This window comes from Zeus faber, assembly GCF_960531495.2.
Source record: "Zeus faber genome assembly, chromosome: 15".
In the NCBI taxonomy this organism is placed as follows: domain Eukaryota; kingdom Metazoa; phylum Chordata; class Actinopteri; order Zeiformes; family Zeidae; genus Zeus; species Zeus faber.
Genome location: NC_137194.1, coordinates 13,974,818 through 13,987,317, shown reverse-complemented (window position 1 = coordinate 13,987,317; position 12,500 = coordinate 13,974,818). Strand labels below are relative to the sequence as shown.

Genomic DNA, 12,500 nt, shown 5'->3' with positions numbered 1-12,500 from the left:
AGAGAGTAGTCCGGTCAACAAGTAGCGAGTATATTTTTAGTTTTCCATTTCGTAAAGAAAAAAACATATTGCATTCAGCAGATTTGGAATGTGGAATGGTCTCAAAGTGGTGAAATTGGGACGGTCAATGAAACCAAACAGCGACATTCAGCACCAACTTTCGCTTACGTATCAGCCACCGCCACCAATCAGAGTCAAGTTTTTTTTCCTGTTGCCAAATGCGGCTGCTAGGCGAAAAATATTCTGTAAAAGTGTGAATTCTGGAAAATATTCATCCTCTTGTCTTTCAAGAGACGCTGAGGTTCGTGGCATATCACGGTCAAAATGATTTCACACTCACCCACGAGAACCAGGAAACAGGGCTGGTCATGCTATCGTCTAGAATACACACACAAACCAGATAAAAATGCATGGAAACGCTTTTTCTCCTTTTTCCCCCCTCGCTCTTTCTCTGCCTCACTCACAATCGCTGTTGTTCTCTCATTCGTTTTGTCCCCCCCACCTCCCATCCCCCCCCTCCTCTCCCTCTATCTCTTCCCACCCTGTATCCTCGGCCCAGACTCTCAGGGAGAAAACCAATTTCTGTTAACTGCACCATGTAGACCTGATAGGATCTTTCACCTGGAGCTAGAAAAGGCAGCACGCTGTGGACCCACCCAGAGCCACTCCACACACACACACACACACGCGCGTGCACACGCACACATGCGCACACACACACACACACGCACACACACACGCACAGAGACACACACATACACACACACATCAAACATGCATACATGAGCAGACAAATTCAAAAAGACAGAGGCAAAACTGAACACCAATCCATTGGCGGACGCACATATATTGGATAATTGAACACACTATACGCTCTGCATTAAAGCGGCCTTTATTTAGATGAATCAATAACAAGTCACTTTATTCAGAGATCCCGCATTACTGCCATAAAGAAGACGCGTCAATATCGCGGCTTTGCTTTTTTACACGGAACCAAACAAAGGCAGCATAATGCCGCCCCCATGTGCGATTTAAGATAGCATGCCGGCTTTCCAGACTCAGAGGCGTGGTCACGGGGTGTGACGGGTAACACAGCAACAGTGCCAACCTCTAGTGTGACGTATATCATACGCGTCGGGCAGCAGACATCAATGATCTGAAGTGATCAATAGCTGGACACCTGGTTTCCACTGGCAATAGAAGCCCTTCATTTATCACCGGTATTAAATATTCATATTTAATTATATTATTATATAATAGCCTGGAGCCGCAACTTAATCCCCGGACCATCAGCGCCACACGTGCCACCACGTCCAAATCCTCCATCTGCTTCCTCGCTACAAGCACTGAACAGCCTCCATGCAATTAATGAATAGAAAAAACAACTTTTATATCAACCCATGATGCGCAGTACAGTTAGCTCCTCGCCTACGGGACACGACAGAATCCACAGCAAAAAGTTAAAATATTTTAACTTTTACATTTAAAATTTTAAGGCTGGCAAATGCCGTGTACCGATGCTGCTGGCAGTGTTCTCCGCCGGGCTGTCGTCATGCTGTCGTCCACTTCCATGACTTCCAGTTGGCCGTCTCCCATTTTCCATGTGAATGCAGCAGTCACGTCTTCGAAAGGTCACGCCCCTGCACGGAGGCTGTCCCTTTCACACGGACAGCGTTTCGGCCTCGTCGCGGCTCTGTGGCTACCTCCACTGCCGGCTCAGCGCTGGATCAACAATGCCCCCCATTCCCTTCCCCACACCTTTCACACAGAACGGTGAGGCGGAATAGTGCCGCAACATTCCCGCTTTGAGCAGGCTGTGTAAAAGGGGATACTGATACCAAATAGTGGTCCATAGTGTCTCCCCTCTCGGTTCTGAAATGTTCACCCACACCCACACACACACACACACACACACACACACACACACACACACACGCACATCCCCACTTGTCTAGGGTTTCTCTTTGACAGGTAACATTTCATCACGCCTTAATAAGGTCATTCATGTCATGTCGTCCACTATCATAGGGATTCATGAGCTTAGCAGACCTTTTTATTGAAAAATGGCTTTGCATATTATCTCCACCATCACCATACTTTACTAACTGTTGTCCTATAAGACTTATTTTTGTGATTATATGCTGCGGGAGTTTCGCCTACCACACACCACCCATGTGGCGTTTTCAGGAATTAGCCCGGAGCAGATGGACACGTGTCATGACAAGGGCTCCTCTCCTGAGCGTGTGCGGGGATGGAGGTTTTTACCTGTTGCTCATTAGACCAACCAACGAGCAACAGGCATGCAGCCACACTGACCCCATCACCTCCATCCAGGTCAGGTGTCGCTGCTCAAACCACACCATCCCCACATATTCATTCTTATTTCAACAATTTGGATGGGTTTCATGGTTCGTGTTGTGAACGCCACATTTCTCATGGACAAGGTTCTGGATGTACTGGATGTACTGGATGTACTGGATGTACTGGGTGCACTGAGTGTCGATGTAGGCTGCCGACCAGTACCTTCATGGCCTGGGCCTTCTTGTGAAACATCTCCTCCATGTCCTCCGCCAGCCTCATCACCAGCTGCAGCCCGTCGATTTCCTCCACCCGCACCGCCCGCTCAAACTCCTTGTATTTCTGCAACAAAAAGCACAAGCAACATTCATGTTATGAGGACGATCCATGTTGGAGATGAACTTCATCTGAAAATCTGACTCAGTATCACAAGATCTTTAAGCAAACAATTTAGGACACACAGAAAATATACTTCGTTTGAATATCGTTGTAACTTACAAGAGTCTAATATTCACTTATAGCAATTTCTGGAGGGATTGTGGAGTTTACCGAGGTTGGAAAATGCGACTACTCTCACAGTATGAATTTCTTCAGCTGCTTCCTCAAGCTAATCCACAAACCACACAAACCCAAACCAATCATCTCCCAAGTCGACGCTTAATCGCCCGCCCTTAGGTATTACCGACCCCGGAAAAAAAAAAGACAGATCACACAGAAATAACTTCACAATCTGCCCTCGACTAAATCACATTACTTCACTAGACACAAAGAAGGCCGAATAAAAAACCTCCCATAACGCCCTCGCTGCGGACACTGTCATTAACTTTTTACTAATTCCACGCCCAAATATATATCCTGAACACACACACACACGCACACATGCATGCATGTGTACGATCCCAGCCTGCTCCTGTCGGAGGTGAGTTAAGGGAAGGAAGTATACGCTACGTATAGAAAAAGTGTCTGAGGAAATAATGTGTCTGAGTAAAGCTGCAGGCGGCTGCGTCTGGGATTTAACAGAAGATTACCGCCATATCAAATGGCATGTCCCCTCTAATGTCATGCCAACCTGCTTAGACGCACACTCTCAACCATGACACACACACACACTGCGCGCACACAGACACACAGACACACAGACACACATGCACACATGCACACACATGCACACACACACACACAAACACACACAAACACACACACACACACACACACACACACACTCACAGAGGACGGCGGGTGGGGTGAAAGGATGGCGGAGTGAGGAGAGGAATGGGGAGAGCATCAAGAAAAAGAAGGAAGGAAGGGCTTCTCTCTAGAATTGGGGTTTAGGCGATGAGACACTTTCTTGAAATAATCAAGCGGCAAAACAACAAAATGTTTCCTCTACACAATAGGACCAATGATGAGAGGGTGGAGGTAAGAGAGGAGGTGTGAAATGTCCCGTCGCTTCGCCGTGCAGTAAACGACATTGCAGGCTTGTCCTTTTGCTTTGCATTATTACAGAAATGGACGGCTGAAGGCCTCCGTTGGCAACTACATCTAGCGGGAAAAGAACGGCTGATTGTACGGTTTGTGATGCTTGTGATTTTTGTGTGCAGCTTTTCTTTGGACACTGATAAGCATTTGGCTTTCTGTGTGTATGTGTGTGTGTGTGTGGTGTGTGTGTGTGTGTGTGTGTGTGTGTGTGTGTGTGTGTGTGTGTGTGTGTGTGCGTGTGTGTGCGTGTGTGTGCGTGTGTGTGGTCTCGGTGCGGACGGCAGTCTGGGCGGCCGTCCATTTCAGCCGTTCCGAAAGGAACAACAACAATGATGATGGGGGTGAAAGAGAAAAGAGAGAGAGAGAGAGAGAGAGAGAGAGAGAGAGAGAGAGAGAGAGAGAGAGAGAGAGAGAGAGCGATGGGGCAAATAGCTGTTAGATATCGGGGATGAGCAATGAATGTGTGGGATGCACAATATCCCTTGATAAGAGTTGAAATGTTGGGGATGGAAAAAAGGGGGATAGACACAACATGTTTAAGCAGAGATTTCGAGGAGAGTGGAGGAGGAAGAGTGTAGTACATTGGAATTACAGTGGTGGGAGGTCACACGCTGGTGTGAAACCCATCCAGAATGTAGCAGTGCCTGAAGGAAAAGCAACACTCCCAACACACACACACACACACACGGGGTGAAGCCATGCTTTGGTAGGACCCAGCAACCGTAGAAGGAGGTTACAGTATACTTAAATAGAAAATATCCTCATAACTTATTTCGCTAGGGATATGAGCTTTTTCAGAAAATCAGAGTGGCTGATTGTCAGCAGATTGCAGCGACAGGGTTAAAACCCAGATGGACAGTCATGCTGACTGACTGACAGCTCTGTTTCCAATCAGAGCAACCAGAAAGTGTTGTTTTACACCAATCCTTGTTCCTTGGTGGCCAACTACAGATGAGATATGGACAGTTCGTTGACAGTAGATCAAGTCCAAATTCACTTAACTTGTCTCTGTTTTCACCTCCCTCTCTTTTTTGTTTCCTTCTCCTTTCAAATCTCTACAGCTCATTTGCACTTTGTTTCCTTCTCTCCTATCACCTTCTCCGCTTTATTCCTCCTCTACCATGACTAATCTAATATAAATGACAGCGCATGTAAAAACACGTCAAGCAAGCGTGCAACTCACAATTTCTGCTGAAAACAACCTTCACGTGTTTTCAACTGCACAAAATACTTGTCCGTGAAAAGTGGCCTGGGCATGGAAGCAGCACGGATTCAAGTTAAAGGACAGAGAGAGAAAGGCTAAGGGGATCAAGCTGACCACAGGCTGTCTGCTGGGCCATGTTCAGTCAGTCTGACCAGAGCACAGAGTGCCCAATTAGCCTGCGGCAAACCCTCCGCCGCCTCCCTCAAATCACGTCATTAACACAGCAGGGCTGGCAGACTCGCCTCCGCGGCCGTCAGACCCCAGAGGTAGAAGGGCGTGGAGAGGCTACACCATCAGCTTTAACCGTCGCCTTCTGGGCAGAGAAGTAGTGGAGGCAGAAGAGAAAACTGTTTCCCCACCACTAGACCTGTTTTGTTTTTTGTTATTTTTTTGTATAAAGCCAGTGTCCATGCAAGCGCTCCACCGGGCCAAGGTCCAATGAATTGTGTTAGATGCTTGTTCCGCACCCGTTTATTCTGGCCCCGAAATTAGATTCTAACCATGTTAGAATTACACAGACCGACAATCGTCATCCTGTTATAGCATATACATTGGCTTTAAAATCTCACATTTAGAAGTACCGTTGAATTGTACACACAGAAAGTTGAGTCGATAAAATGTCACTTTTGAACTTACTGACACCTCTAAGCATCCTTTGATGGTATTACCGACAAGGTCTTACCTTCTGAGATAACTAAATGTTTTCAATAGGACATTTTTTCTCACAAAATAGAGAGAAAAAACTAAGGTCCTGGAAAGTCTAACTCTCCAGGGAGACGTACATGTTTGGGTGTTAATAGCCTCAAAGAACAAAATTTAGTCGGAGAGACCGGACCTTGTACTGTATATTTTGTGTTGAGGCATTTAGTCTCTTAATCGCCTATTTATGTGAAGGATAGTCTGTCTGGAAGTTTGATTAACTTGGTCCCAATACAATATCAGTGACCTTGGATATGGCTTTTCAAAATAAGCCATGAAGTTTATTTTCTTGAGCAGAGCCCAAAGCCTAATGATTCTCAAACCGACTGCATTATTGATATGTCTGGGACAGTTAGAAAGAAGAATTGGCTTGTGTTTAAAATGTCTTACTATTTCAATCAATTTCATTTAATTCCCAATCATGAAAAAATACTCACTGGAACGGAGACTTACACCAAAGATAATAAGGGGCAAATTCACAAAGAACAGATTGCAGCACCATGAATTATGCATCAATCTTCTTCTTCAATCTGTCTTACCATCAGATTCACAAAAGATATTGCGCTAATGTAAATATGACAATGCAAACAGGCCCATAAAGTTTTGCTGCTGAGTGCAATTTGCCCTTTTTTCGCGTCTGATGGTGGATCCACGGAGATGCGAAGATTCAAACACACCATACGTATTTTTAGGTTTATGCCCAGTGACTTTTAAACATTTAAATAGTATGACTAAATCTATAATACAACTCAGTTCATTACATGAACAAAATGTGGATATATTACATTTTTACTTAAGAAATAGAAGGTCTCGCTGAATCTTAATAATATTAAGATTTAGTGAGATCTTCTATTTCTTACATTGTTATATTATAACAATATAGAAATTATTGCAGTTAATTTAAATGAATGCTTTTGAATGTTATTGTATAATTAAATCAAAAAACGTAGTCTTCTCAGGCTTTTTAAATGTCTTGACTGAAGTAAAAGGTATTCTCATCAAGGAGGCTAAAAAAAGATTCTCTCTCCTTTTTAACAATATGATGGCATCTTTATTGAACCCCTCGCGGCAACCATCCGTCAAAACAATAATATCATTAGCATACAAATAGGAAACTCTGTTCATAAAATCAGTTTATATGGAGACCGCATTTTGTTATATTTACAGAACCCAATATCATCCTTACCGGAAGTTTTCAATCTTGGGTCAAAATTTTCAGCCATCTCAGACTATTCAATAAACTGGACTAAAATCACCAAAAACCTGGTCTTAGGTTTAAAAGACTGGAATACTGTCACCCAGAAACTTCCCTTAACCATCCCAACAGGCAACATTAGATACCTTGGTATTGATATCTATAGTCTTAACTTTACTCCATTGCTCAAATCCATCGAAGAAGACCTCACTCGATGGAACAACCTACACATCTCACGAATTGGCAGTATAGCAGCAGTGAAAACAAGAACATGTGAACATGTATAAATTCTGTTGGAAATACAAGACATCGAGAATTTAACTAGCAACATTACAGAAAAACAAAGACTGTGGAGGCCTAGCAGCACCAAACTTCAGATACTACTATTTGGCAAACCATCTTCAATTTATAGTGAAATGGTCACACACATTGTCAGGTCTTAGAAACAATAAGGAATTACTGACCTGGAAAACATTTTTGAAGACAATTCACTTATAGTCTTACATATCTTTCCAAACCCTCATCCAAAGGTATACTGTAATATCGGTGGTCACAGTTTTTTAAAATTCCTTTAACTGCAGCAGTCTCTAAAAGTTAAAATCAAATTAAAAAAACATCCTACAACCAACCCCAACGATTGAACATCTTACTCATTTAGGTCATTTAAAAAATCCCTTTTCCAGAAGATACAAACTTTTATTAAAAACAGATGACACTTTATTTTTACCAACGATGGAACGGGAAAATTACCTTGCTGTTTCCACCGATATAAACTTCTGGAAGCTTGTAGGCTTGTAGCTTGTAACACCTTTTCTATGACCCACAATTCCAAAATGCAACTCATCTGGTATAAGATAGCGCACCTATCCAAAGATTCTGGACCAACACCACCCAGAAGCTCATCATCTCTTTTGGGTCACAGCGTTCCAAATCCTCATCACCCATGTGTCCTCGGTGACCCCTCCTCACTTGACCCAACACCCAAACACCACCAACCTATTTTGATCAGCTGAACAATCACCAAGACAAAAAAGAGATAATCTCACCACATCCCAATGGTCACATATATTTGTTGAATACTTCTCAATGGAAAAACTGTTGGCAACATCTAAAAACAAAGTTGTCTGCTCTTGTCTCTGAGTTGAGCCAGCTGGTCTCCGGGTGTAGGGGGTGGGGCTGTGCCCTTATGTGGTGCCTGCGGCTGGTTTCTGTGTGTCACTCTGGGGCGTGGTTGCAGGTTTGGCGCTCGGGTCTGCACCTATGGCTGGTCGCTGTGGATTGAGTGCCTCCTTGTGCTGCGGGGCGGGCTCTGGGGCACAGCCGGGTCCGGGTGGGGTCTGCATGGCCGCTGCCTGGGCTGCTACACTCCTTCCTTGATCTGGTTGTGCTATGCCTTCCCTCCAAGTGCTGGAAGTCAAACTCATTACATACACCACACCACGAGCTATGTGGGTGGGAATGTGGCGGGCGGCTAGGATCTGCCGGCTGTGTTCGGGTCCTGGTTGATTGCCCCTGGTGCCGGTTGGTTTCCAGCCTGCTGAGAGAGCCGCTGGGTGCTCTCCAGGGCCCTTGGTGGCTGCTCGCCTTCATGGATGTGGGTTGCGGTGCGGGAGGCGGTCAGCCTTGCTTCCACTGCGCGTCTTCTCTCTGCGGCATTTGCCCCGATTGCTGGCGGTTGTGGAGGGGCCGCATATCTGTCTGTCTGCAGGTGATAGCGTTCTCTGTTCTCCCCAGGGAGGTTGATGTTGGAGTGCCCTGCGCCATGTGCACTCGGCTATGTGGGTGAGCGCTCGGGGGCTTGTGACCTGGTGGGGCATGTCGTCAGTTGTGGTATTGTGGACCTCGATTTTGCGCAGGACGTTGGTGGCCATGGGGGCGGGGCGCTGGGGTGTCTGTCTGCCGGCGTCGGCCCTGGCTCCGGGCCTTTAGTCCGTGACTGGTGCCCGCGGCCCAGGTTCTACGCTTGCGGGTGCATCTTATGCCTGTACATGGGGATGGGTTTTACGTGTGCAGTTCAGGAGTGCAGGGGCGCTTCTGGGACTGATTTGTGGAGCTCTGGGTCATGGGTAGGTGTTGTTCCGTGGGTTCCCGACTTCTCTGTGCGTTGGGGGGTCTTCTGTGACTGCGCTGCACTGCGCTCAGAGCTCTCCTGAGGTCATGGGGTCTCTATACAGCTGCAGGACTCGTGGGTGGCTGCAAGACCTTTTCCGCTGCTTGGAGCGCTCCAATATAGTTCTGACCTCATACACCAGAACTAATTGGGACTCGTCCCGTGCTTTCACCGGTGGACACATCACACACACACACACAGGTAGACTCATCATAGGCACACACACACACACTACCAGCATCTGACTCGAACACACCCCGAACACCATCCTGATTACATCCTTCTCCTTTTCTCTCCATTACTGCCATAGCCATCAAAGTAGCGGCCACGTGCCATAATCGCTGTTCTAATTTTCATAGACTTAATTAATCATGTTTTGTCAAATACATGTTGTTGTCTGATGTTTCTACGTTTGTTTTTCCAAGTACATGTTGTTGTTTTTCTCTATGTTTATCTGTCTCAACCGTTGTGATTCTCCCCCTCTTGGAGAAGTAATGATGATTCGTTTATCAAAACATGGCAAGATCGTTCTCCAAAGAGTGGGATTGATGACAGTCATGTATAACAAAAAACAGCGCTCTTATCATCCCACAGGTCATCCAGAGGACAGAGTTATTGCAGGCAATTCTTGAGAGTTAATAAAGAGTGGTATTGTAGGTTGAGAATGTGAACTCCATTTGGAGATTAACTGTGTCCTGGATACAATGACACACAAATACCCTGTGTTGTATGCCAAGCCTGCTGACAGCACAGGTTTAAAAAATACAAATAAAAGAAGATTTTAAAAAGTCTAATGGCAGCTGAGCCCTGAAAATGGCATTTTGAAGACTAGAATTACCTTTTACATTCAAGCTAATTATTTGCACATTATATCTGGCCTTTATTGAAATTGAGCTTGGACCAAATCTGATTCTTGGAATTTGGAACTCTATCCAGAAGCTGGAAAAGTATTTGGAACCTGCATCTACTGCACTGTGGTTTGTTAAGCTGAGATGTTGAGCTTGAACTGATGTTTAACTTGTAATTCTCTCTCTCACTTTTACCTCCACCTTTCTGCTGTGCTGCATAGCATCCAGTGCAGGAGTGGAGGTTGCTAATCTCTCCCAGACAGAGTGCTGTGACATTGGGACAACCACAACCTGAGGCCAGGCTCTCTGCATCCTTGCACACATACACACACACACACACACACACACACACACACACACACACACACACACACACACACACACACACACACACAGTATATACACACTAATACACACAAGTATTTAGAAGTGGTATCGCAGGTCAATTCTGTGCACGCTTCTCAAATGGGAACATCCACATCTTGGTTGTTATTTACACAGCAAGTACAAGCCTTTTAGCAAGTTTATCTTATCAGACAGCTCATATGCCTACTTGTTAGTGTATGGCACTAAAAAAAATGTAATATGAATTGGAGCCGTGTAATGCGTGCATTTATGGTTTCCGAGGGCCTTTTGATTGCGGAGTGATTAATGAAAGAGAGAAACTTCATTTCACACTAAGACTGAACCCTGAGCCCCGAATTCCCAGCTCATTTTACGCATCATCAGAGCTCACCTCAGCACAGCACACCATTACACAGTCGCACAGCTGTTTGGGTCTCTCTCTCTTTTAAACACACACAGAAACACACACTCACTCACTCACACACACACACACACACACACACACACACACACACACACACACCTGCGAGGAAACATAGAAAACTATGTGTGAGCCTTCCATGAATTGCTCAAGAACACAACGCGATCCGGGCAACTTTGTTCAGACGGCGACGACGACGACAATTAGAGCGCTTGTCTCTTTGAAAAGCAAATTGGGAGAGCAGCAAGGTGACGCTCTGCGCCAACGTGCAGCGAGAGCCCGCTGGAAATAACCAGGTCCGGATCGCTCCCCCCGCGTCAATCAAACGGTTCCTCTGCAGAAATTCATTAATCTCGCCGGGTGGATGAAACGGGATATTCTTGAGTAGACAAGAGGTAATAAACGGCGAGCGAGTCGAGCATCTTTCCGGGAGTCTGCAATATCCTGCTTTCATTCAGCGGAACCCCAATTAAAGCCCTGGTGCTCCGCCGCCGTCCGTCTGCTTTCGCCGTCTGCTTGTTTGGAGACAAGTGGGTGACTCTAGTGCAGACAAACAAAGGAGAGATCTCCCGGAGAAGCTTTTGTCTGGATTGCGTGTGTTTTTTACATACAGTATGTTGCGTTCATGTGAATGTGTGTGCGTGTGTGTGTGTGTGTGCGCAGCCAATCTACAGTCCAGCTTGATCAAAGAAAAGCACTCGAGAGAAAACAGCTCGACAGAACATGTGGCCAACGGAGAACCCAGAAAAAGGTAGAGGGAGGAACAGTGAGCAAGAAAGGGTGTGAAAGGAGTTGAAGTGTGGGGCAGAGGGGACGACAGGGATGGTGGAGAAGAAGGAGAGGAGAAGGAGGGAGGAGTAGAGGAGAGGAGAGGAGAGGAGAGGAGAGGAGAGGAGAGGAGAGGAGAGGAGAGAAGGAGATGAGAGGAGTGGAGAAGAGAGGAGAGGAGAAGTAATGGAGAGGAGAGGAGTAGTAGAGGAGAGATGTGGGGAGGAGAGGAGAGAGAGGAGACGAGAGAAGAGGTGAAGAGAGGAGAGGAGAGGAGAAGAGAGGAGAGGAGAAGAAAGAAGGAGAGGAAGGGGGGGAGAGGGGAGGTGAGGAGGAGAGTCAATCTGGGCGAGAGTTGAGTGGCGAGGCAAGGTCATCAGATAGTGAACATACATGCGGAGGAGAGAGGGAGGGCCAAAAAGAGAAAGAGAAAACTGAGAGGAAGGAGGAGGCGAGAAGAAGGCAAATCAGAGGTAGGCGACGGATTTGGGGAGAACAGAAAACAGCGACAACTCCACGTTGAAAAAAAACTGAATGGACTGAAGTTTGAAAAAAGAGAGAGAGAGAGAGAGATTTTAGGTCATGTTTACTTTTACAGCAATTTTTCCATTTTTCTATATTCATTTGAGGTTAACTTCACAAATCTTGTGAATCTTGTGTTGCATTTGCTTTGGCAATGTAAACGCATGTTTCCCATGCCCATAAAGCTCTTTGAATTCAAGAGAGAGAGAGCGAGTGAGAGAGAGAGAGAGAGAGAGAGAGAGAGAGAGAGAGAGAGAGAGAGAGAGAGAGAGAGAGAGAGAGAGAACGTGTGGCGGGCAAGGCGCTACCACCATGTTGGGCGAGCGGTGAACTGTGAGTGCAGCGACACGGAGGAAGACAAAGACCAATAAGCCCAAATAATGGACTCTGTGAAGCCAGAACAGGAGGGGAGCGTCACGCTCAATCTCCTCACAGGCTGTTTTTTTTTTTTTTTTCCGGGGGAGGGAGAGGGAGAGCGGGGCGCTCGAGAGACACGCCATCACTCTTTCCTGACCCAACCCTCGGCTGGTGCCATATGTCCGGGTCTGCACCAGCTCCAACAGTACTTTGTTGAAGTTTGAATGTGGTCCAAAGTAAACAGGTGAAAATGG

The 12,500-nt window shown here is 46.0% G+C and overlaps 1 protein-coding gene across 1 annotated transcript in view; it reads right to left on the bottom strand.

Annotated features, from left to right (window-relative positions):
* Nucleotides 1-12,500, bottom strand: part of cacna2d3a (calcium channel, voltage-dependent, alpha 2/delta subunit 3a) — a gene marked incomplete at both ends in the record, with an annotated part of 135,711 nt that overhangs the window by 107,773 nt on the left and 15,438 nt on the right. The window contains one exon of the mRNA XM_080015221.1: nt 2,524-2,640. Within this exon, the coding sequence (XP_079871347.1) occupies nt 2,524-2,640 (117 nt within the window). The remainder of the gene's footprint in view (nt 1-2,523; nt 2,641-12,500) is intronic.